This window comes from Trifolium pratense, linkage group LG2 (genome assembly GCF_020283565.1).
Source record: "Trifolium pratense cultivar HEN17-A07 linkage group LG2, ARS_RC_1.1, whole genome shotgun sequence".
NCBI lineage: Eukaryota > Viridiplantae > Streptophyta > Magnoliopsida > Fabales > Fabaceae > Trifolium > Trifolium pratense.
Genome location: NC_060060.1, coordinates 58946023 through 58973062, shown reverse-complemented (window position 1 = coordinate 58973062; position 27040 = coordinate 58946023). Strand labels below are relative to the sequence as shown.

At 34.0% G+C, this 27040-nt stretch overlaps 3 protein-coding genes across 11 annotated transcripts; 1 reads left to right on the top strand and 2 right to left on the bottom strand.

Annotated features, from left to right (window-relative positions):
• Positions 1–1925: 1925 nt before the first annotated feature.
• On the bottom strand, positions 1926–6366 carry LOC123911129. 2 transcript variants are annotated; one of them, XM_045962483.1, is made up of 3 exons: positions 6161–6366; positions 2243–2376; positions 1926–2171 (listed from the first exon to the last, which is right to left on the bottom strand). In XM_045962483.1, exons 1-2 carry the CDS (start codon positions 6281–6283, stop codon positions 2263–2265), a joined length of 237 nt encoding a protein of 78 aa, XP_045818439.1. In that variant the 5' UTR covers positions 6284–6366; the 3' UTR covers positions 1926–2171; positions 2243–2262. The 2 variants fall into 2 exon arrangements, with proteins under 2 accessions (XP_045818439.1, XP_045818438.1); XM_045962482.1 differs by having other exon boundaries at positions 1926–2376; positions 6161–6364.
• Positions 6367–11289: 4923 nt separating this feature from the next.
• LOC123909449 (GRF1-interacting factor 2-like) lies at positions 11290–14561 on the top strand. Its single transcript, XM_045960292.1, has 4 exons — positions 11290–11457; positions 12126–12202; positions 13917–14010; positions 14106–14561. The coding sequence occupies exons 1-4, from the start codon at positions 11404–11406 to the stop codon at positions 14349–14351; spliced, it is 471 nt and encodes a 156-aa protein (XP_045816248.1). The 5' UTR covers positions 11290–11403; the 3' UTR covers positions 14352–14561.
• Positions 14562–18811: 4250 nt separating this feature from the next.
• LOC123909926 lies at positions 18812–26806 on the bottom strand. 8 transcript variants are annotated; one of them, XM_045960864.1, is made up of 16 exons: positions 25613–26806; positions 24833–24883; positions 24517–24747; positions 24156–24254; positions 24007–24062; positions 23804–23915; positions 23535–23714; positions 23043–23312; positions 21928–22140; positions 21640–21843; positions 21433–21543; positions 20641–20922; positions 20439–20537; positions 19726–20210; positions 19549–19581; positions 18812–19111 (listed from the first exon to the last, which is right to left on the bottom strand). In XM_045960864.1, coding segments are annotated over exons 1-16 (2553 nt in total). In that variant the 5' UTR covers positions 25739–26806; the 3' UTR covers positions 18812–19110. The 8 variants fall into 8 exon arrangements, with proteins under 8 accessions (XP_045816820.1, XP_045816817.1, XP_045816814.1 ...); XM_045960861.1 differs by having other exon boundaries at positions 20641–20928; positions 25613–26113; XM_045960858.1 differs by having other exon boundaries at positions 20641–20928; positions 24517–24753; positions 25613–26110.
• Between the last annotated feature and the right edge of the window lie 234 nt (positions 26807–27040).

Sequence of the window (27040 nt, the reverse complement as noted above, 5' to 3'; positions counted from 1 at the left end):
CTAAATAACATTATTCATTTATCTTGTTTTGACCATATTTTTCTAATAATATATAGATATAAATATTAACATATAAAATCTTGTTTGATTTGTTTTGATGAGTATTTTCAAAATATAAGTTTTTATAATTTTTACTAATAAATAATTAAATATATTAATGATCAAAATTGTGTTTCGGCATACGTGCAGTAGTCAAAGTGATTCTTATATTTTGGGACAGAGGGAGGAATGATCAGCATGTCAAAATTTTCTTTAATATTAAGAACTGTGATTTAATGGTTTCTGATAAATATTTTGTTTCGCCTCTTTGTTTGTCGTTCTTTTTATTGACGACATATGAATGTACACATAATAATGTTGTTTCCTTGAGTAACATAGTATAAAAAGATTGCTAATTCATTAATTTTAGAGGGGTAAAATACCAAAATAATTATCACTGATTCAACTTGTTGATCAAATTTTTGAAACATTGACCACAACTACCATTCTTTTCATACACACCATGTTACGTCTACACCACTTCAATTTTCCACCGTAGACAACAAATCTTGACCTAATTCCGCACTTTGAAGCTTCGAGTGGCGGGCTTAACAGTGACGGTTTTCAATGGATGGATTGATTGGTTAGTCTTGTTCATTGTTGGATATGTCTTGAAATCTCGGTAACAAGAAGTCAGAAAATCATGTTTTTGGGAGATTCTGTCTGCTCATGCCCAGGCGTGGGAGCTGGCGCTCAGGCGTGCAGAACTGGGATCAATTATGCCTTCTCACGCCCAGGCGCAGCGCGTTTTGACAACATGTGTTGTTTTGCTTTTTTTTGGGAAAAATTTTTTTTAGAGGGTACTCTGACTTGGATTTGTTTTATTTTAAAATAGATTTGTCACTAGCTTTTTGGCATATATTTTTCTATAAATAGAGATCACTTTATTCATAGAAAAATTGAGAGAAAGAGAGCAACTCAAGAGAGTAGAGATGTAGAGGCAAAGATTAGGGTTTGCCACCACACAAGAGCTAGGGTTTTAGAGAGGAAAAAAGGTTTTCTCTTGGTATAACTCTAGGGTGGGAGAACTATCTTTGTGGTACACCTTGGGAAACACTTATCAAATTGAGTCTCTTGGCCACGGGAAGAGATTCGGGTTTTGGGTAGAATTAGGATTAATTCTTGTAACTCAATTGCAACTCTTTGTAAAGTTACTCGTTTGATATAGTGGAACGGAGGGGCTGCTCTCTCCCCCAGACTATGTCATTATTGGACCGAACTGGGTAAACAAATTATCGTGTTCTTTCTTATCTTTTATCTTGTTTATCAGTTATTATTATTATTGCTTATTCCGCTTAATCAATGGTTGCCGTTCTACTGCTCCACACATCAAGTTCTTTTATTGGTGTGATTTTATAGACGAATTACAACATTCATGAAGTGTAAGCCAGGTACAACCTACGTACAAGAGAGAACAATAGATGGAGGAAGAAGCTTCTAACAGCGGTAGGAGTTTGGAAGGAGGAGGGAAATATAAGTCACCTAACGATCGAGGAGCATGATAATGACGAGCATTGCAACCCCTCTTTCAATCTACCTTCTTGCTAACTTAATGGGGACTACCTCCCTCCAAAAAAAAAAAAAAATCCATTGTTGTTTCTTTTCCCCTAATATTGCATTGTTCTCGAACATGTTTATATTTCCCGCTTCTAATATCGTTCAAATGCAACCATACCTCACTAACATGAAGCAATCACAAATTTGTTTTTATATCTCAAATTATTCAGAGCTTTCAAATTCAATTTCTTCATACATATCTAAACTCATTTTGTAGTTAAAGAATCATAAACATATTTTAATTGAAAATTTCTAATAACAAATAAATTAATCTACTCTACCTTAATATACAATTTTGGTTAGCTGATAGTTTTTGTCATAGATAAATATTGTGCGTTAGAGTAGTCATTTTATTTTCAAGCCATATGCAGTAACTAAATAGAAACACAGCCAGCTTCAAATCCCAAATATTCAATAATCACCGAACAAGATGGTGATAAAAGCTATAAGTGCTCCGAGCTAAAAATAATCCAAAAATACATCTGGATACATAACTATTCCGAAGACTTATGGTGAGAAAGTTGAGCCAGATGAGATGCCATAAAATGAGTGAAATAGAACTTAAGCCTTACAAGTGTAAAAAGTGAAAAGTCATGGTCACAGTGAGTACATTCAATAAATTTTCACGACAACAATTAACTACAGTGGATACCTCAATCCCCAAACTTATGCTGTAGCTTCTGCCTGTTCTGTAGCTTCCGCTTGTTGTGAAGTTTCAGTTTGTTTCAGTTTTTCCAAGGAAGAAATTCGGCTGTCTAGTGATTGGTAGAGACCATTCGCCTGCATAAGAAAAGAAATTTCAGTAATCAAATGAAGCACCACACAAATTCTTCAAACAAACCCCCCACTCATTCCCTCCCGTGCAAAAAAAGGAAGGACCAAAGAGATTGTTGCTAATAGTGAAGAAAAGGAAGGATCGAAGATTCAAAGATATATTTCACGGTTCAGATAGATTAGTTAGATTGATGCATGCCTAATTCCTAGGGAAACTGGAAAAAGTTCATGCAGTAGATCCAAAGGTATATACTCGATGGATGGTATCACAAGTCACAATTATGCAAAGCAAGCTTTGACATTGTGCCATGCAATGGAAATTATAGAAACAAACAAACACAAAGGAACAATTTTACTTGATAATTGAAAATAGGAAATACAATTCTCCTACAAAGAGTTCTCCCTTTTGCCACTAAATCACTGCTGTATTTTTCCAAATTAACAAATATCCATGTTTCCTTTTTAAAACTCCCCTTATTTATTCAATCAAGTATCCTCAACTAACTACCCTAACTAATTTTCCTAACTATGTGGACTCTCTTTTATTATACATTTATACCCCTCTATCCTAAGAATATAACCCCCCATTTCTTTCAAGCGCAACTTCATCCTAGAAGGATGAAAGTGGCCAGGCTGTATGGTTCACGTTGCCGGTTTTCCAAAATACCCAGTACAGTCCCCCCCCCCCCCCTTCATCCCTTCAAAAACTAGTAGAACTCCTACCATCACGTTCCAGTCTAAATTCTGGGTAGAGCCAAATGTGATTTTGGTTGTCCCCAATGAGGTCCAACCTTGAATTGGACTAGGTGCGTCTACACAAGTTGTTCCAACAGCTATCAATTTGGCAATAATCTCCCCCGCCTGAGTGTTTGCTGAAATGTAATACAAAGACTTGGAAATGGGACCTGATGAAATCATGCAAGCCCTAGGGTAATTTTTTACTCGAGTCTTTTGGGGCAAGGTCAGAGGAGCCATGTGAATGCACCTAGGACCCCTGGACCGTGCTGTTTTATAACAACCAAAGTGGAACCCAAACTCACAGAAAAAAGGAAGAAACTTGGAAAAAAAGAAAAGAAAGAAACAAAGTGACTTAGCGACTGACAGTGGAATAAAGGCATGAAAATAGAAATAGTGCATACATATACCATCAGAGTAAATAGAGGCCAAAGCTTTGCCACCACACAAGATCATGTTATTGTTTTGTGAAACATGCGAGATGTGACCATGCTTCAAACTTTATTTAATGTCTAACTGCTCTTAAAGTATACTTCATTAATGAAATAATTAGATGCATAGACGATAAGAGTAGACAACCAAGTACCAACCTAATACCCTAATTTCCCTTTCTAACTTCCAACTTCTTCCTTCAGTTAGTGGTATTTTAGTTTTTTCAAACACCCAATTTACCCTCCATTTCAATTTCAAATGTCTTCAGAAAACTTATGCTTATTATCCTCTATTGCAAATATTAGGTGTGCCTCCATTTCTTCCTCTACACTTCATTGTTTTTTATTTTTTTCGTCAATTATATGGATCGTCCCACCACTCACTCCTAGCTCCGCCCCTGCTTTGAGGGACCTCTAATTGAGAGATATTTTATTGTGGGATCTATGATTGGGAGCTGAAGCTGGGCAGCCGATGCAATATTATGTTTGAGGAATAAATAGAAACCATTTCTTGTTTCTGAATTGCAGTCCATTTGCCTATAGGCTTCAGCTTTGCCAGTTAAAGTATTAACCTCAGTTGGACGATTTGCAATGCCCATCTCCGTGTTCAATTCGCGAACCTAAATACTGACACCATTTTGTGGCAAAGCCCATTGGAAATCATATCCACTTTGCACACTATTGCCTATTGCTAATTTTGCCCCTCCCTTTATCTCCTCCAGTACCAAACCACAGACGCCACTAAGGCTACGTTTGGGAGCTTAGGAGGGGAGGACTTTGGGGAAAGAGGAGGTGGAAAGAAAAAAGGAAGGAATGATAGTCCCCTAACTTGGATGGGGGGTTTATTTTTCTTCATAACATAAATCCCTACTAATATGGGGCAAGTCAAAAGATATATTGGAGGAGGATTTTGGATAGCTTAGATAAATTCTTCAAGTCCTTGCAATGTTTTTATAATACTCTCAAAACTAAAAATATATTAATTATTAGCATTTTCTTCTCATTCTCTACAAAAACACTCTCAATAAGGTAAAAGATTTCCCTCTCTTTTCCTCTCCCCGCCTCACCCCAAATCCCTCCCGTCCCCTCCCTAACAAACTTAAGATATGTGCCTCTCTTACACAATCATGACAGCTTTGCTAATGTCGACCTGTTAGCCTGCTAACGGATGGTGTCTTCAGTGGCGGTGGGGGTGGCGGTGCAGCTACACTCTGTTTAACCTGGATCTCTAATACCACTGCTTGAACCAAGGCTTGTATGAGAACTTTTACGTAAATGGAGAACCATAAACTATTTTTATAAAGAAGTCCTATAAGCCAGAAGATAATCCAAACTGGGCTTCGTATGTTTCGAGTTCGTCGTAGTATGAAGTTCTTTCAGCTCAGCACCTTCTCAAAAGGGTTTGTGTTTGTTTAATACACCTGAAAGAGTTTATATTTGGTCCCAGCAACCCCATCCTAACAGACTAATGCCACCGAGATTGGGAAATTCAATCTTGTTGTCTCATAACAGGATTCATGGTTGCTGCACACCTAATTGAATCTGTCAAAATTTTCTTCCTATTGCTGCAACAATGCCATCTCTGGAGACGGTCGTGTCTCCAATCTTTCCACCTCGCAATCATGTATCTATTTTCCATCCTCTGACCCAATGTCTGCTTGCAGAACAACCTCAAATTCTCCATTTCTTCCCCACAAGAGATCCACTAGGACAGACCCATTTGTCAGGAACCCAAGGAAGAGAAATAGATAGAAGATGGATAGAAACAAATGTAACATACAGTTTTATACCCTAATAACTAATCTCAACCAACTCCTCTTTATTCTCCTCTACCATTCTATCCTAACAGAATATGAATCTTTAAATATTTTTCACCTTTTTGTGCCATAGTTATAAATCAATACACTATACATGCCAGTGTCAGTAGTATGAAGTGTGACAAGAATTATGCACTTCTTTTTAAAGGAGTTGTTGCCATCATTCTCCACATGGTAATGCGGTTAAGGTGAATTTCTAAATAAGCAACTATCTGTGAACCATGAATTCCACACAAGAGTAGAAAGAAAAAAGATTATTACAGAAGTGTTAATAATGTACTCTCTCCAAATAGGACTTAAGTGAACATTACTATCCCAAAAATTGTATGCAAAACACAATGTTTTGCTGAATAGTTTTTTTATAGTGTGAATTATGACAATTAGAAGAAAGAAAAAAAAAACAGCAACTGGATTCTCTTTATGTGACAGTGAAAAAAGCACATTCATTAGGAGATAACAAAAAAATATTAAGCTGGCTGGTTAGAAGCTCTCATGGCATGGAATAAAATAAATCCAATAGAATTAGAATTAGAATAATACAGTAGCTTTAAAAAGAAGCATTGCTTGCTATAACCATTGAAATCACATCACATAAAACAATAACAACAGATTTATGAAACCAAACATAAGACACAACCAGACAGACAAAAACAATTATGTGGCATCAATTATGTTCCTCTTTCTAACAAAAAATCGAAAACGCTAAATCATAATCTAATCTAATCTAATCTAATAAATAATTGGAGCAATTAACATAAATCTTGTTGTAGCGGGATGTTGGAAAAGAAAAGGAAAATAGATATGTACCTGTTGAGTAAGGGATTGATGCGCGAGTTTGTAATCCCTATGAAGGATGTAGAGACCTGCAAACGACGCCGTTGCAGCACCGGTGAAGAAAGACGCTAATCTCACTCTAAGCACGTACCCCATTATCGTCGATTGTTGCAGGAAAATGAATAACCCCTTTCTTTCTTTCTTCTCTTCTACGATGCTGCGAAAACGACGCTTCTCTCTTCTACCCCTTTTTTCTTATTGTTTTTATTACTTTTTTATTTTTTTTTGGGTCAAGATTGTTTTTATTAGTTTAAATATATTTTTATCTATTTAATGTTGGATATTTTATAGAATAATTTATTTTAAAGTTAATTATTGTTTAATGATTAAATTAATAAATTTATTTGTGACCAAGTCATAACATATTATTAAGTAAATGTTTATCTTTTAATTCTTATTAATTGGTTTTCAATACTAATTACTAGGATTTTATCGTTGGAAGGTTAATATTTTTTGAGAGGATCCAATGTATTGTGCTTATAAGAAAGATACCAAGAAGAAAATAAAAAGGACGAGAATGAGAAAATTTTCATGGAAGAGATTGCTTCCTCTTCCTTTGTTTTATATGAGATCAAAAATCACACTATTAAAATAGAAAATTATTTTTCTCTTCACATATAATTGAGTTATCTTCCTAGATTACATCACCGGTGTTTAATTATTTCTTGCTAGTTCTGTCACCTCGAATATGATTCGTATTCGGGAAGGACCTGTTGAATCCTGAGGGATTTGCGCTTATGAGGCGGATAAATCCTTAAGGACAGTGCGATCAGCACGCCTCAGGTATTTCTTATGCTTCAGTATTTTGCAGGTCTAATTCGTTGTTTACTATGCGGGTGTCTACATCAAATTACTACACTCATAAGAGATAAGTTCCTCCGAACTCTATTTTAATTTATTCTCTATAATATTTGTTGAGTATTTCAAATTTATATGAGGTTTATTATCTGAGTAGGTCCAATTTTTACAACAATCTTAAGGATTTAGTCTTGTCTTTGAATTCGATTCACAAGAGTTTCATAATTTTGGGTGCGGGAGATTTTTGTGTGTTATTGTGAGGCAATGTGTTGAGGTAATTACAGAGAGCTGCATGGTGCGTATGAATGGTACGCTCTTAGTACAATTTTTATCAGTAAAGATATGAGGAACATGGTCGTTGCTTTAATTTGTTATATTGTTGGAATTGAAGATTTTATAATCTCTTTTGTTTATAAATCACATGATGTGAGCTCATGACATTATATCCTGATGTATTGATTAAAGTTGAAGGCCAGTGTTACAATACTAAATAATTGTGTTGTAGTACAGCAACAATATAATCAAGTGAATTTATATCTATTTTTGTGATGTTTGATTTTTCAATTGGAGAATTTGTGTTAATTTTGTGAAAGGACCTTCTTGTATGTGTTCTGCAATATTATTGTGTATATATGCATACCATTATTTATCTAGCTTGTGCATTAAAATAATATAATAAAGTGTTAGGATTAGTTATTTTATTTTGATTATCCTTCTCTAAAATTGACGTGACCAAGTTTTGCTATGAGTAGTACTTTCTATAAATTATGAATTTGTTTGTGGCTTGGTTTGTTAGAATGTTACTTATTATATATGAGTTGTAGATGAAACTTGTGTTTAACCTGATAGTGAGATATAATTTTTATTTGAGACAATAAGTAGAATATATTTGAATATTTGAATTATACAATTTAATGTTGAGAGGCCACTATGATAATATTTTTTTTACACATGCACTAATGTCGATCGACCAACTTGAGGTTAATTAGATGCTAGTTATGATAGTGAAGACAAAGGCTATTAAAGTGATGCTAAATGAATTTGGTATTTATGAGAATAATATAAAAGTAGTCTTATTTTGTTAATCGACGAATTTGTCGCTTAGAAATATTCTAAATAGACATGTATATGATTTTGATTCATGAAATATTTTTGAGATACTATAAATTAAAATATAGTATATTGTGGATTATCCATTGTATTAAAATAATTAATACAATGATGTTTAGTGAAATTGAGGATTATCCATTGTATTAAAATAATACAATGATGTTTAATAAAATCGTGGATTATCCATTGTATTAAAATAATACAATGATGTTTAGTGAAATATGAGAAAACATATCTCTATGTGCGGCGGCATTATAAATTGTCTCAATTATGGGGACATTGTAGTAGACCTGAATAAAATTTCACCTATGTTACCAAATGTGGGGGTGATGTCGCTTGATAGACTTTCAAGTAGACCTTATAATAAATCAAATCTTGAGTTTTATTTTCTCATTTGTAGAGATGTTGTCACTTAGAATTTATCTAAGTAGACATGATGAATTATATTATGAATGTCGATTTGACAATAGGTGATATATTGTTTATAGTGGATGAACCATTGTTTTAAAATAATACAATGATGTTAATCAGATAAAAGCCGGTGAGAATAAATCTACAAGTGAATTTAATTGTTCTAAGTGATAATGTTGTCGCTTAGTTAACTAAGCAGACCTGTATAGATTTATTGTGAAGAACAAGTCCATCGTTATAGACTTGTATTAATAATTGTATAAGATTAATTGACTTAGAGACGTCTTAGTCAATATTATATTTGATGAAAGAAAAATGTCTTCATCATTTGTGTAAAGTATGTACTAAACAAAGCCCCTGAGAAGAAATAATTTTGTGACACATCGAGGGGAATTGAACTTTAGCCATTTTGAAATCAACAAGTGATAGGAACCCAACCTTTGTGATTGGAGATCCCATGAATAAGGTTCATATGGGTAAGAACAAGTTACTTGTTAGATCTGCTAGCACCAAAAATTAATTAATTAATTTTTGTTTAGTCCTTTTCCTATGGTGTGAGTGAAAAAGTGCTAGATACTGCATTATTGAGAGGGTAAGCAATAAAGCTTTTAATGATTTTCATATCCCTTATGGGTGGTGTATGATTATACACTTGATGAAATCACCTATGTGAGTGTCAAGTGGGACCGCTTGTATGAGATCTTGGCGAATTCTCTAGAGCACTCATGAAAGAATCCAGGCACGCGCATGGCCTATTCGCGCAACACAGCGGCAACAGCAAGAACTGTGGGGTGTAATGCGATTGATAGACCGCTAACATACGCTAAGTTTCATTGGTTAATATAGCTTGCTACACCAATGTTACTATGTGTTAAGTACTATCAGTCTAGCACTGGTTCATATAGCTTGCTACACCAGTTTGATGCATTACATCAATGATGTTAATCCAGGAAATGGTTTTTTGAGTATTCTTGAAAAATTTTAAAATAAATTGTGGGGGATTGTTGGATATTTCATAGAATAATTTATTTTAAAGTCAATTATTGTTTAATGATTAAATTAATAAATTTATTTGTGACCAAGTCATAACATATTATTAAGTAAATGTTTATCTTTTAATTCTTATTAATTGGTTTTCAATACTAATTACTAGGATTTTATCGTTGGAAGGTTAATATTTTTTGAGAGGATCCAATGTATTGTGCTTATAAGAAAGATACCAAGAAGAAAATAAAAAGGACGAGAATGAGAAAATTTTCATGGAAGAGATTGCTTCCTCTTCCTTTGTTTTATATGAGATCAAAAATCACACTATTAAAATAGAAAATTATTTTTCTCTTCACATATAATTGAGCTATCTTCCTAGATTACATCACCGGTGTTTAATTATTTCTTGCTAGTTCTGTCACCTCGAATATGATTCGTATTCGGGAAGGACCTGTTGAATCCTGGGGGATTTGCGCTTATGAGGCGGATAAATCCTTAAGGACAGTGCGATCAGCACGCCTCAGGTATTTCTTATGCTTCAGTATTTTGTAGGTCTAATTCGTTGTTTACTATGCGGGTGTCTACATCAAATTACTACACTCATAAGAGATAAGTTCCTCCGAACTCTATTTTAATTTATTCTCTATAATATTTGTTGAGTATTTCAAATTTATATGAGGTTTATTATCTGAGTAGGTCCAATTTTTACAACATTTAAATATATATCAACTTTTTGAGCTTATTTTTGAGCTTATGCAAACAACTTATGCAATTTTTATTATTATAAGTTTGTCAAGGTAGTTTATGATAAAATAGCTTATAAAAATACAATTTTCACTAGTGTCAACTTATGAAATAGCATAAAACCTAATTTGTATTGCATAAGCTATTTACATAAGGTTAAAAATAAGTTAATCCAAAAGAGCCCTAAATTGTATACTATTTATAATTTTAAAGGACAAAAGGGAAAGAAAAAGTCAAGAGGTCAATTTGTCTCTTATTTATTTATTAGTTTCATATTAGTCTTAACTAATCAAATTTCATAGTAGTCGTAACTAATTAATATTATAAATCGATCATTTAACTATTAAATATTATAAATTAATCTTTTAACTTTTGTTAATATTGGTCATTTTCGTTATTTTTTTTTAAAAAAAATAATAATTTATCTCCAGTTTAATCATTTATGTGTAACAAAAAAAATCATTTATACGTACATATAAAGAATAACATAAAGTAAAATTAACTTATTTTGACAAAAACTAATAAAAATGATCAATATGACAAATAAAATTATAGTTAAGGGACTAATTTGTAATTTTTTTTTTGGCTTTTACCACAAGTTTAATCAAATGGTTCCAGCTCGCTCCCGAACTTAATTACAGGGATCGAACTGTGGTCATCCCTACCAAGTTCAGAGTCAATCACCACTGAACCAACTAACGATTTATAATGTTAATTAATTAGTTAATAGACCAATATGAAACCAATAAATAAGTTAAATGACTGATCGTTCAACATAGCCTAAGATTACTTTAAAAGATGAAAAAGTGTTGTAAAAGGAAAAGGGAGGACACTAAACTTGTTAGGGACGATCACAGTTCGATCCCAACAACTACGATTGGGAAGAGACTAAAACTAATTGATATCCTAAGTCATAACTAACACTGGAACTAGATTATGCAATCAAGTTTGTCGGATACTTAGCCCCCATTTTTTTTTTTCCTTATAGTTATTCCTTACGACTTAGACTTATTCATTTATTTTTATTTAAACCAACGCATAAAGCAAAAAACAGCGAAAACTGCAACATTTGAACTCGTTTCAGGGGAAGAAGAAGAAACGCTGTCTAGGGTTTTGCGTTTGATTTGCGTTTTCGTTTCACACTGCGAAAGACAAGAATCAGAAAAATGATGAACGCTGATCCTTCTCTCCCTATGTTAACAACCGAACAGATTCAAAAGGTTCCAACTTTTTTCCATCACCAATTTCTCATTTCTCTTCTCCATTTCCTTTTTCCCTTTACGCTGTATTTGAGATTGTAGATTCATCTTTACGCTTATTTTCGTTTTGGGGTTCCATAAAAATGTAACCTTTCGCTGTTATTCTTTTTTATTGTCTCATTTGCGTTTAGGAAATGTTACCGAATGTTTTATTTTGTTCTTCTCTTTTCCTTTCCTTGTGCCCTAAGTTATTAATTTACTTTTCTTGTTTTGTTGATTTTGAAAGATTTATTCAATCCAATGTATGTGATAACATTCGTTTTGTATGTTAATTCAACCCGAATAATATTCTTCATTGGTATGTTTACTTTTATGAATGAATGTGTTATGTGTGTTTGTGTTATTCTTTTTTCCTTTTGTCTTAGACAAAATGGCAGCAAACACCACGGAAATTCACACACACACACACACACACACACAGTGACACAACTGTGAGGTCCTGGGTTTGTGAAGGTGTTCGGTGTAACAATACCGGCATTTGCCAGTTGAGTTAGGACTTGTGGACATGTTTGTCTTATTCTAAGATGAATGCATATTGCACTTTGCTGAAAAGTATAGGCCTTTTAATTAAAATATGTATGTTTTACCTGAATTTATCGCATATAGATTGATTCTTATTTTTGTGGCAGTGCTTGGAGGAGAATAAGGAGTTGATATTGGCAATACTGGAAGGTCAAAACCAGGGGAAATATGGCGAGATTGCCCCGTTAGTAGCCTTTTTTTTTGTTGTTTTTGTGTTTAATTTGCATAGCTTATGTTTGTTTTTAAGTATTATCAAGTGGATTCAGTTGCATTATCTTTTCTCTGCCATGAGTCTGAACTGAATTATTTTCTTTATATTTCTGAATTTTATTGCATACAATTTAGTACTCTATGGTAGTTAGCTTTGACACCCTCTAGTTTTCGTAAACATGTCATCCCAATTTGGATGTTGTTTTTAAGGTCATTAGCAGATGAATTACTGACGCTGTGGTTCAGTTGACAAATTGCAATGTGTGCTTTGCTAACCCTTGGTAAACAAGGAATAAATATGTTATCCTTCTTAGATTGCAGTGCATGTGTTCTGATAAATGAAACTTAGTTAATGTAAAAATAAGGATTAATGAAATACTCCCTCCGTCCCAAATTATAAGGAAAAAAAGCCCATTTTTTTTGTCCCAAATTATAAGGGAGAAAGTCATTTTCAAGAATGTTTTTCTCTTATTCTCATAAAATTAAATGCAAATTGCATTTAATTTTCCCTCTCTACCCTTTTATCAATAAACAACAACCAATAAAAATTGTTTTTACATCTTCCTATGCAACTTATTCTAAGGAAAACCCACAAAAACATATTTTAAATTCTCACATTTTACTTTTTCTTAATAAGTGTGATTTTTTTTATTTTCTCTTATAATTCAGGACGGAGGGAGTAGTGTGTAAAAGAATTATGTTTCATACACAGCCAACATTTAATTGTATTATAAACTAGAGGTTAAAGTTTTAATGCAGAAGATTGCAATTTTGAATTACATCATATTGAAACACATAGTAGGAATAATGTAACTTTCCACCATTATATCCTTTTGTACCTTGTCGATCCTTGCAAAGGTGAAAATTGGTCTTAATTTAGTTTATTAGAAGAGAGTTTTAGGAAGAACACATTTTTATAAGTAGCTCAAACTGGTGCTAAAATAGAATTTTTGGCAACAAAGAATAGTGTACCCAAACTAAGGTGCTCCGAGCAGGAGAGGATGATAGGTTTTACTACACGACCTTTGCTTTATGCATTTTTCACTGTATCACACATTTTATCAACAATTATAATTATGCACTATATCAATTAAGTGAACCTCTCTCTGCAGAAGAAACATAGAAGAAATGTCTGGCATCTGATATGGTCATATGATATGACCATAATCATAAGTGTGGGGAAGCACAGAATTTTTTTTCTTCCTTTTCTTTTTGTGAATTGTGTGCCATGAGCTGATTTCCTCCACATGTTTGGAAAATGATTGTGAAACAAGTATTTGGATTGCCTATGTAAGTGCTCAAGATTCTCACACATTTTATGCCCTGTTACATTGAAGTATAATAGTTGAGACCATTTCACAAATTGAAATAGTATTTATGTTGTCCCAAATTATCTCTGTCTTTCCAATGAAGAATATTAGGTAGTGTTTGGTAGGCAAGTTTTTTATTTTGTTTGAAGCAATTTGGTAGACAAGTTAGAACAGAAAGTGCAGTGCATGATACAAGTAAAATATAACATGACATTAAGAAAAAGAGATCTAGTTCCACTCTATTCATATGCCAAACACAGTCTTAGAATTCTAAGCTGTTATTCAATTTGAATTTGTATATTGCAAGTGTATGCAGTGGTTGCCTTCTCTATTATTATCTATGACTTATCATATTTTGTATATGCTAATGTGCCACAGATATCAAGCCAAGCTTCAGCAGAACCTGACTTTTCTCGCCAAACTTGCTGATGTTGGGCCCCAGGCTGGTCCTCAGGCACAAACACATTCTCAGGTTTGTTAAAGATCGATCGTTTGGTTAACAAGGTAAACATAGGTTTGAACTATAATTTATGAGATTGCGCCGCTTATGTGAAAACTGTACCACAGGGGCAAGGGATGCAGCAACAGCAGCAGCAGCAGCAGCAACCTCAAGTAGCAATGTCCCAGCAACGACCGGACTTCTCTTCTGTAAACCCGGGTTTCGATATGAACGAGCAGCAGCAACAACAACAACAACAGTTCGCGATGTCTTTACAACAGCCTGATCTTTCAACTTCAAAGTTGGGTTTCCAAATGAATGAGCAGCACTCTAAGCAACCAAATTTCTTCCAACAGCGTCAACTTTTTCCCTGAAGGCATGAATAGCCTTACTGGTTCTAACAACATTGGCATGCAAACAAGAATCCTGGTTCTTTCAACTTCAGATGTAGGTCCTAGTTGGTCTTAGTAGTAGTTAACATTTTGGATCCTGTGAAAAACTGGATGTATACAAAACCATGAAAATGTTGTTCAACTTTTAGCCGTCAAATTTTTCGCTAATATCAAAATGAAAATGTTTTATTTTCTTCACTTAGCTGTTATTTTTTATTTCTTTTTGAAGTTCTGTAATGTTAGTGCTGTTTTTATTCTTTTCTTACCTGTTAAAATATGCATTCTGTTCTGTAAACTGCTAGTGTCTCTAGGCAAAAAAATTAACTTTGAAGTTCTACGTTTTTTACGAGGCGAGTCCCGATGTAAAAGAAAATATGCAGGTGGAAGAGAGGAGATCCTCTCCCATGGATATTTAATTGGAGGAAGTTCAGTTCATATCCACAGCATCCAAAATTCTGTCATTTGACTTTAGCCCCTCAGTCATCATAATGAATGCTCGAGATCACACCGCAAAGTAATGTTTGTTTTCGCAAGGGGAATGTAAAAAATAACGCCCATCAAAGTGATGGATAAGGTGAAAATGGTTTGAGGAGAAGGGAGTTGAAAAGATCTCCAAATCATAGTTTTAAAATTTCGATAGGTGATCGAACCAGTTAAGGTATTAGGTTATTCGGTCACTGGTCGGATCGTATGATTATTAACTCAATCTATATAAAAATCAATAAAAGTGCTATGAAAAAGTTGATAAAAAAATCCTTACATTTTAAAAAACACAGTTAACAATAAAAACAAAATTAACAATGTATTTTATTAATACATATAGATATAGATCCAGATGATATCTAAAACTAATTTATTTTTGCCCCCTTCCCTGTCATCAATGTCCTACCAAACGAAGTCCTTTGGCTTTGTTTGGGTATTGGTGAATAAGATGAAATGAAGTGGTGGTACAAATTAAGATTTCATCAATTGAATTTGTAAAATATGAATTGAGTGGTGTAGAATTACTTTCATTTTATACCGTCAGTTAGAGTTAGTTGAAAGAAATAAGAAATCTTCAAATAAATCTTATGTATTGGCTCCATTTCATTTGGTTTGGTGTACATGAGAATCATAAGATATTTAAGAGAAATCTCTCCCTTGAAAAAATTCACACAATATTATTTTCTAATTATCATTTGATAACATTTGTATTTCTCTCTCCAGTTTTAGAATTTTTCATGTTATATTCTCGTGTTACGACTGTGTTACTATTTTCTTTACATTATTTTTAAACAATCGGAGTTTTAGTTCGGCTTAGGACTAGAACTCTCGGTGTGATGTATAGTTGCAAGTTGCAACATTGTATGATCTCCTGCATCAGAAAAGAAAATGACATTGTAAAATAAAAGTGTTGTTTTGAAAAGGTTTTGTTTATGCAAGAATTGAAAGTGTGCCCATATGAATACAATGTTTGTATCTTATTTTTTCTATTTGTTTACTCTTATCATAGTGTTATGAGTTGCAGTTAAATATTTATTTTAGAAAGTGAGTATGCTTAAAATTTGAGATTAATCTATGTGTAATAAAAAAATTCATAGTTTATTTTCCAGTTATCATTAGTGATTTTTTCCCCTTAATTTTAGGATTTTGCATGTTAGGTAACGGAACACCCTCCTAGCTTTGTGATTTTATAATATCCACTACTTAAATAGCGGACGGCATTTTTTAAAAATTTCTCATATTTATAATGTCCACTATTTATGTAGCGAAAGGATATAAATGGCAACACGTAAGACATACGAGAAATAGGTAGGGTGGCAAAAAAATATCTCATCGGCTACGGGGGTATCCATGTTCAAAAATCAAACCAAATTGGTACTAATTCATAGATTGGTTCCTAAAAACCATTTCCAGAAAAACAGGTTATGTTTTGAAGCAGTTTTATTTATTTTTTATTTTTATAAGCAGTTTTAATTTGATTTTGTTCTAGTTCAAAATCGGTTTTCTATGTACTTCTAATTATTTTTTTCTACAATTATACAAAAAACGACTATTTATGCCAACTCTTGAACAAAATGATGGATGTGCATAGTGCATAGTGCATAGTTGTTGGGTTGATTGCAATGTAAACATTGCTAATGAAGAGAAAAAAAAGGTCAAAGGAATTATATTGAAGAAGTCTCACATCGCTTAAAATGGTGAAGCAATGAGGGAATCAAGACTATATAATGGACATAAGTTCTTTGTTTATAATTGCACCACTCAGTAACACTTTAAGCTTATATCTGATTTTTTTGGTTTTTCTTCTGTACTCTTGTATTAGAGGGTTGAGAGATGTAGTTAGCTATTTGTTTTGGAGAGTGTGGGTGTATTGGAAGTCAAGGGAAGGTTGAGAGTAGTCTATGTGTTGTAACAATTTTCACATAGTGTTTATTATCTGGTTGTCGGTTTTGACAACGACCGTGGTTTTTTCTCCGGTTTGAAATTTCCACGTTATATTCTTATGTTGTTAATTGCATTTTTTTATTTTTTCTATGCCTATTTTTCCTAACAATAATGAATAGGGAAATAGACAAGGAAGATGAGCAAACTCTCAAGTACAAGGGCAACATAACAAAAAATTGTACAATATTAGATAGTAAGTATTGCTTTTAACTTCACTCTCCAGCAAGACAATTGCAACTTGCTGGTGCTTAATATACTTTCAAGGATAATTCTAATATCCACAAGCACATGTTTATGTGCAGTCTACACACACACAAAATTGTGAATAAGACAAAAAAAATTATATCATACACCCTACTTTAAACCACACTATAATATTTCTAAGTTGGATCATATGACCCATTACATGTAATAAAATTTCAGAGAAATTCTTTCAAGTTGGATCATTGCCGACCTGTTTTCCATCGATATTTTCTCTTCCCCCTCCCATGAATCTTTTATACCCCCCAATATTCCAATTTTGCCCTTGCAAAAACATTCGGTTCGCAGAAACCGAAATTTTTCTAGTACAAATTCAGAGTAAATTTCGGTTTTTAGAAATCGAAATTTGTTTTCAAGGCAAAAAAAAACTTCGGTTTCTACGAACCGAAGTTTTTTCAAGGGCAAAATTAGAAATTCAAAGGGGATAAAAGATTCATGGGGGGTGGGAAGAGAAAACATCTTTTCCATCTTTTCAAAATCAAACTATTTTTCATCTTTCAACAACTTCATGTTTTTTCTTAATCAATATTTTTCTTCTGTGATATAAAAAAAAAATTAATATTTTTCATCTTCTTCAAGACACTAATTTTTCAACTTCATATTCTTTTTGGTGACTAATCCATTATTCATTTTTTAATCATCAACAAACTATTTTCGTCAAAAAAAAAAACCATCAAACTGAAAATCACCCACTAATCTTCAACAACTTTTTTGTTAATGTATTCAAATTGACACACTTCATCTTCCACCCCCTCTTCAACCATATTGTGTTTCTTTCCTCCTCTACAAAACCTACATCTTTATGCAAATCTAGAGTTTTTTGTGAAAAAAAAGAGATTAAACCCCTCTAAAAAGAAATCAGATTCAAATAAGGATTTGTTGTGTCAAAAAAAATAAAAATAAGGATTTGTTAAAAATAAGGAAAAATAACGAATTGTTAAGACAAAAGAATGGAAAAAATGTGGCTTCTTCTTTCTCTTTCTCTTCGCCAGATCCAGTACAACTCTTCATCTTCCTCCTTCAGCAAAACTGATTCAAATAGCAAAGATAGGAAATTGAATTTGGGCATTAAAATTGAAACTTGGTAACTTCATTTTCCCCTGTCTGTGCAGGTTCTGTCTTGGGAGAGATTTCGTATTTGTTTCCTTTATTTTTCTGATTGTACTCTTGTGGAATTAATAAATTTGTTGTTTCCAAACAAAAAAATAGAAACCAAAACACCATGACTATCTTTTCTGAACAAGCAAAACACCATGACTAACAACATAAATTGTGGTATTAAGAGGAATCACCATGAAGAGGAATGAAGATGAGTGGGTTGTTGAGGTGGGGATGAAGTATGTTGAAGAAGATGAAAATATTGATGAAGAAAAAATATAGATTTGCAGAAACAAGTACTAATTAAGAGCCCAAGCACACAAAACGGGTTAAATTTGACCCGACTTGTGCATAAAAAAAAAAGGAAAAAAAGGTATCCAATTGGATACTTCCGCTGCAACTCAACCAAAATTTTACACTTGGTTGTGATATGGTGTGGTCAATTTTACAACCATAAGGCTTTTAAAATCAATCCTAACCATTGAAATGTACCTATTTTGGACTTTAGCTAAAAGACAAAAAAGGTGTAGACTGCACAAGAACATGTTTTTATGCATATTAGAAGCCACCTGCTTTCAAAGTCACAACAATTAAAACACATTCATGACTAATGCAGACCAATTTACTAATAATATAAAAACAGGAAAATGGAGTGCTGGCAAACTGAAAATGATAACTACATTGATTAATCTTTCAAGCATTCACAAAAAATCAGTTAAAAGATGCAATGTATGCATGAATATCAAAGCTCGAGGCCAAATTAACAGAAGCACACTGATAAAATTGCGGGGGAGAAATAAATTACTACAAAATATGGGGATAGCATCATCAACTCAGATCATAATTAATTACTGTGACGATGCTTAAATAAGTTCTCCCACAACAGTAAGACATGACCATATATGTTTCAATCTTCAACCTGGCGCCACAGGATAATCTACGTCCCTGCACCTTCCCTGAATATAAACAGAAATCAAAATTATAAAGCATGGCAAAATTAATACATGCGACTTGAACTATTAAAAAATACTGTAAACTTGCATAATGAGGAAGAAAAAAAATTCATTCAGATAAGATAAATCTAAAAAAATGTCACGAAAATTGGCCCAAGACAGAAATGAGAAATCTGTGTAACTAGTGACTATGGCGAAGTCATTCAAAATGCAGTTTGTAGAGGGGCAGAGAATCAACCCGAAACTAAGGTTGATCTTAAGGATTCAAATAAATTGAAAATAAACTAAATTCTAAGCAAATGGTAGGGCATGTTATAACAGGCCATGAGTTTGGGACAAAAATAGAAAGGCACATGGATGGCTAGGTCATAAGTAAAGAACAGTTACAAGAAATCAAAGCAAACATAAATAGAATTTTAAGTTCCAGTAAGAAGACTCACTATCTTCGAGAAGGGTGCACAGCGGCAGTCGACCTGTTTAAAGAAAAAGTTAAGTTTGAATTCCTTATATGCATGTAACTATTAACATCATAAGATCATTCAACAGTCAATGTATATATCATTTAGTATCGAATGTCAAACCAGGTTTGCTGTTTAGAATTAAAGCTTGAAACTAACCTCCCATTTGCTGGGACGGAATTTTGGCCACTGATCATACTTGGTCTAAGGTTTCCCCCATTTCCAACGGATAATTGTGCAGAAGGCTGGATAACACTATATTCAGGGCCATTCATTTCACGAGAATCCTTGGGCTTACTCAAAATCTTAACATTTGAAAGACCTCCGGCAACATTGAAGCACGCACCATTGGATTGTTGATGCTGCATTAATGACAGTTTAGACGGATCGTCACCCATATTTGAAGAGATGACTGTATATTCCTGAAGTGCCTTTTCAGTTTTCATAATTTTAGAGTCAGTTGAAGGAGATTTCTTTAAGCGATGAGATTGAGCCATTGGTGTGACTGCTACAGCGGGCATATACGAAGAATAAGGAGATGATGCTGCGGCAGCTGCAGCAACTTTTGCAACAGCAGCGGTTGCGGCTATCATTTTATGTGCCCCTTCGCGGAGTTGAATAAAGTCACCCTCAATCAAAAATAACTGAAACAATTAGGGGAAAAACCTATCAGGCTCTAATGCAAAAATGTGATGAACAAGCAGATAACTGAATGAAAAATGCTAGACAACCAAAAAAAATGACAGAACCACTTGGCATGCAGTGGTCTTGGATGGATGAGTGGTTCCCACCACTTTAATGCATGCAAATACCAGCCGTTGATTTAGCTAATTTGTGTAAAATGCTGTACAAACTGTAACTTTTAAACTTACTTCAGGATGGCTAGATACAAAATCTTCCAGCTTCCCGTATTTTCTTTTGTAATCATGCCAATGTAGAGGTGCAAGCATCTTGGCCAGTCTATTAGGGAGCTGTTTTTATATCATAAACCAAATAAATTACTTGAGGTAAGCAGGGGAAAAGCCATCTTTTATAAAAAGCTGGAAGTTACACACTTAAACAACAAATACTAACCGTTGAACTAATTCGAATTCGGCCAGCAGCTGGAATAGTGCGGACAATACATGCTAACAATGACCTTTCATCAAGAAGAGCAATCTCTGGAACCTTTGTAATTGTTGTTGAAGCTGTCTGCACAGAAGAGGCGAATGCTTCAGACAAGACTGTATCGGAATTGTTCTGTATCATTTCACCAGCAGAATGACTTGCAACAGATGATGCATTTGCAACAGAACTTGCTTGCTCAGCTAATAATATTTGGCTCGCAGGTCCATCATTAGATAATGTCACCGAATTCTGCTCCTGAGGAAAGAAAATTGTTAGATCCAAGCCTCCACCCTCATCTGTAAAAGTATTACTTTAATTGCTTTTTACCCGGCACCATAAAAACTGATGTACTTGATAAATTCCTTAAAAGGCACATCTAAAAAGGAAAAAACTGTTCCTTTGAAGTGATTATCTTAAAGAGAATAAGGGTGCATTTGCATGTTAATGGGTAAAGAACACATTTTTAACAAAATCAAGGGTGGAAATGTCTTTTTTACTAACTTCAATACAGCCTGATACTTACAAAAATACTGTGGTACTTCCCCAACATGTTTCAAAAGCATGCAGACTATCTGGAAGCTACTGTGTTCCTTAAGTTAGTAAAAACACCCAAAATATCTTGACATCTTTGTAAATTTAAGATGAAACACAACCATCTTTTAAATAGTAGCATTTGACACCACACCCCAAATGAACTTAGTCTATCAAACGAAGAAAAACAAGGAAAGCATCAAACAGGGCGGAAAATTCCGAACAAACCTTTATTTCACCATTTGGTTTAAAAGAGTTCAATCTTAAGGCCTCAGAGAACTGTGAAGAAATCTGTTGTAAACTTTGTTGGGAAGCAATAAGTTGATCTTTATCAACCGACTGAAGAACATCAGAAAAATTCAATTATTCATCAACACTATTATACACAAATATTAGAAGTTATACAAAGAATAAAAAGAATCATTAGTCATATACCTGTGTCTCCCCAGTGGATGGTGAAACCACAGTTTGTGCCTCCTGGCGTTGGTGGACATGAGCATCTAAATAGTCTCTAGGAAGATTTTGCCCATTAACAGACATTTCATAATTAAACTTTGCATCTGATCTGATCAAACTTTGATCAGCTTGGGATGAGGAGGGATTATCCTGTACGGATGCCTGCAAGCCCTCTGAAACAACCTGAAAAAACAAGTATAAATTATAAATCACCAAAGTTTATATTTTTTTAAAAAATAGAACATGCATATATGCAACAGTAGATACCTGTTGATTTTGCCACTGTTGCAGAGGTGACATTGTGGGCACTGGATGAAAATGTCCAACATGAGACTGAGGGACATGTGGTGCAACAGAATTGGGCACTCCTTGTTGATGCATAACAAATGGGTGCAATGCAGCAACTTGACCAGGTGGGAGGTATGAGTGGGGTACAATCAGAGATGATGGAGCAATGGGGACACTATGAGCATGATCAGTCTAGAAATAACCACAAAAGTATTGTAAATGGGTAAGAAATGACATTTTCCAATCCAGCGACAACATGTCTATCGCATGTTACATAGAAGGCATGGAACAAAGGCCAAAAGTATATCCACCTAATAATATGGGACAGTGTTTGATGTAATTTGAAAAATAAAAAGTAAATATAGGTTTTATACAAATAATTCCTTATTAATAAGCTGATGCTGCTATCTGTATTCTGTATCAATATAAATATCAACCTATTAATTAATATCCAGATTCGTACGAAGAGAACTAGTAACATGCCATAAGTTTCAAGCATTGGGCATATGAAACTTTCAGCATTATCAGTTTCATCGTCGTAGATTATTATCCGTCAATCAAAAGATTCAATATTCCTGTCTGAGATATATCTTAATCTTCAAATAAAACCATTACATATCGGGTATTGCATTTTCGGTTGTTTAAATTGAAAACAACAATTTTCATTTTGGACCTACTTGGCTGGGCACATAATTTTCAATCCACAACACAAACAACCATGTTTAGCTACTAAAAATGAGGTATTCAATTTAAGAGGGGAGAATGAAGAGTGAAAGCCATTATAACAACTGAAATTAAGAATGTATATCAAAATATGAAATTGTTTAGATCTAAGCTTCCCATTAATGGCATCAGCATCTCACTTTTCCTCCAAAGTTACTCCTTTTAGAGGAGCAAATTCCCTTACATTTGAGATCATAATAGTTTATTCAATACAGAGAGAATATATATGTATACGCTAGTGCTACATAGTTATGACTAAATGTATGGATTGGCATATAAGACAACATGTTGCACTAAAATTGCAGGGAATAAAACAAAGTAAAGTGATTAGCCGTTTATCTATTATTCATTAATTGAAGCAAGCAATGCACCTGAATTGAAGGATTGCCTGAAGTTGAAAATTGGGGACCATTTTCTGAGTTCTCATTTGTAAGGAGACCATTATTTCCACCAGAAGCATTGCCTCCATTCAAGTCAAACTGGCTTCCATTTTCCTGTCCATACTGAGCTACATTACTTTTTGAATTTACTTGGGACATTCGAGAGTCATCATTGTAAGTCCCAGCCCTCTCTCTTGCATCAGCCAGCTCAAGCTGTAACTGCTGAATAGCATGCAAATGAAGTCTCTCCATCTCTGCAAACTATAGAAAACAGAAAAATAACATTCTTATAAAGCTCACCAGTTCAAATTATTTGAAAATAATTCAAAGATACTACAAAACTTAATCACAACTATGAAGTAGATGGTGAGTATCTATTTCAAAACGGTGCAGACCGAGACACGAATACAAAAGGACATACAATAACAGTGGGAGTGAAAAATGAAACTCTACTCTTGTAGCAGAAAAGAGATATAGATCAACCTGTCTCTGATAACCCATCCAAAGCTGACTATACTGTTCTGTGCGCTCTCGCAATTCAGCCTGTAATGACTGGTTTGTTGTTGATTGGAAAACATCCATCTCGCGAACACGAGTTATCCATGCTTGGGCCTCTCTAACCTGTTCCTCTTTAAACATAATTGTCTCCTGAGCAACCCTATTCTGAAAGGACGACACATAAGAAGGCATGTAAGCCGATAAACTTTAAATAAATTTTTATGGGAAAAAATTATATAATATAAGCAGCCTACTTGTTCCTGCAACTCAATAAGTTGCCTATCTTTTTCTTGAATATGTTCTTGCAGATCATGTATTTGTTGTATATGCTGAGCTCTTTCAGCTTCTGAATGATCACGCTCCCTTCTGCAAAAGGATTTGCCCAATAAAACAAGTAGCGGAGTATAAAAGCAAAACTTCAAACATCATATATATAAATTTGGATAAAAGAAAAAACCTGAAGGATGCAAGTTCTTTGTTTTGCTCACGGAGAAGGTCTTGTTTAGCCCACGCCTATGAAATAATTGAAGAGATTAGCATGTAATCAAAAAACTAAAGAAAGATCGAGAAAACTAAAATAAAAGAGATAAGAAGCATTCAACAAACCGCTTCATTATCTAATTTAATATTATGTAGCTCTCTGTCTTTCTCTTCCATTTTCCTTTCCAGTTCATGAATTGCACGCTCCCTTTCTAAAAGTTGCTCCTGCAAGGCCAGATCAGAAGTTTTTAAAGCAAACAACAGTTCCTAACCAGTGGGAGCCAAACATTAAACTTATAAGTACAATAGCATAAGGATAAAGTGCCCCTTTTCGACATCAGAATTCAACAGTTATGTCTGCTACACAAAACTATCATTTGTCAATAAAATTTTCATAATCCCCTAGGTGTTATATAAAGATACAACTAACTAAGCATCTAAAAGTTTGGTTTTCTTGTAACAACCGAGGAAATGTTTGAATACACACCTGAAACTTGCTGGCATTGTTAGCATGCTCCTTGAGTTGAGCATCAAAGTTGCTTCGCATTTCCATTATCTCAGATCTGGCAATGATTTGAGCTTTTAGTTCAATCTCCATTTGCAGTATTTCCTGCCTTTGTCTAACAACAGTCTGGATCTGTTGCTGTATGATATCACTGTCTAATGTTCCATCCATTGTTATCGAACAATAATCAACATCTTGAGGCTCTCTTCCTTGCTGCACCTTGAAAAACAGTAAGAAATTATCTTCCGGATCCAAATTCCCTAAAACCTAAAAGCAGCTTCTCACACCATCTCCTTACCTCATATATGGTTCTCTCATCTGATTGCCCTAGTTTTGGGTTTACAAACTCCTGCACCTCATAAGATGTTTGTTATCAAGCAAACACAAAAAAATTAACAACAAACAAAGCAAAGCTCCCATTTACACACCACAGCACATCTAATGACACAATGTTAAGCTATCAAATATTCGGTACTTAAATACCAACAATCATAACTCTATAAATGAAACCATGAAAGTTCAAACCCCTACAAGGCGGTGGTAACATTAAACTTCATAAACAAAAGTTTGAATTTGAAGTAGATTCAACTAAAAATTTGCACTCAGACTATATTGTTCAAATGGCCGCGGTTGTGTGGTCCGAAAAAATTCATACTGCCAATAAAAACCCATCATTTAAATTTTTGGCTCAGTCAACACAAGAAGAAACACAACCGAAACCGACAGGAACTGAAGACAGTAAAACTAGAAGATTTTCTTCAAACAACGAAGACACTTAGATAATCACAATGTCCACCTAAGCTGGCACCTTATTGACATAGGTTTTCCGGAAGATAAAGTAACAAAATTTAAGAAAACTCACAAACACTGAAGCTTAAAACGACAACAGAAACCAGCATTGCTTAAGTAAAACGACACTAGACTCCTTATGAAACGGAAAACCCTAATCCCAAATCAATACCATAAAAAAACCCAGAAAACCTAAAGTATTGAACCCTCTCAAATTTAAAAATCGCACTTTTCTCTATCACACAGTTGAACGCACACAATGTGAAGTGTTTCCGTGTAAAATCAGTACCTCGTCATCAGGGTTTCTTGAGGAATGATGATGTTCAGCAACAGCGCGCCATTCTTTCCTCGGCGGAGTCTGCAACTGAAGAGAAACGCCGCGAGCGGCAGCTGCTGCGGCGGCCGTGGCCTCCATTAAACAACAACAATCAACAGTGCCTCCACGCCAGAAGACAGTGCGAGAAGAAAACTCAAACCAGCAAAAAACAACAAAAAAAAATTGAAATGAAAAATCTGAAAAATCCCTAACCCTAGAAATCAAAATGGGAAAAAAAATCAAGAAAAAAAGAAGCTCTGAAGTAGAGAGCGATGCGATTAGGGAAATGAGAGAGAAAATTGAGAGAGTGGAAAGTGAAGAGAAGGAATTGATGAAGAAGGGTTTTGCGGGTGGTGAGATAGCGGAGAAGAGAAAGATGATTGGTTGTGGCACGGTGTGAACGACGACGTTTATATATATTGGGGCATTTTCACTTCATAGTTATACTTACATGTCATGTTATCGTTTCACGCTATCTGGAAGAGCGTGCATCATACTTTCTTTTCTTCTTTTTTTTTTTTTATTTCTTTGGGCTTTCTTTCGGTATTGTCCATTTCGTAAGTTTTTTTAGTTACTTTTTGCACCCTGTATAATAAGAGAATTTCATGACTATTTTTTGGTTATTATTTGGTTATTAGATTGAAACCTTAATTGATTCTATTTAATGACATCTTTTAACGTTATAAAACTTATTTTTTATGTTATTTTATTCTAGACATGTATAATTTTAGAAATTTAAAAGAAAAAAAAGTTAATGTATCTGTTGTTTGTAACTGTATGCCACGATGAAAATTATTATATTTTTTCATTCATTTATTGATGATTTCTAATCGCGTTCAATGAGTACGTATTATTTTAAGTTACGTAGTTTAAATTTTTTTATAATCAAATATGTATTGATTACAACTTAAATTTTTTATATACATACAAATTTAATTTTTTTACAGCCCATCCGAATATTTTGATCTAACTCCGCTACTGCGCACAAGACCACCATACCATGCTTGTCCTAGATTCGTTAAAGCCTACCACCAACATCTAGGACCAAAGCATCATTGTCAGCATGTCGCCGAGTTACCAAACACTCGTTATGATATGTGAAGCTTTTGGAAAAAACTGAGGCAATATGCTCCATAGACAATTGTATTTCTTGTACACCACAAACTCCACGTAATCAAAGTAGCTATGAAAGAGTAAGTAGGAGAAACATTAACACATCGACGTTCTAATACAAACTTAGTTGAAAGAGAGTTATATGACTAATCAGCCAAATAAAAAATCGAAGACTTGCTGCAATCAATGAAAGCCAGCGGAACTCGTCAGTTATGAAGAAATTATAACAATAAAATTTTATGAAAGATCTTCTATGAAGAAATTATTGAAATTAATAAAAAAAAATCA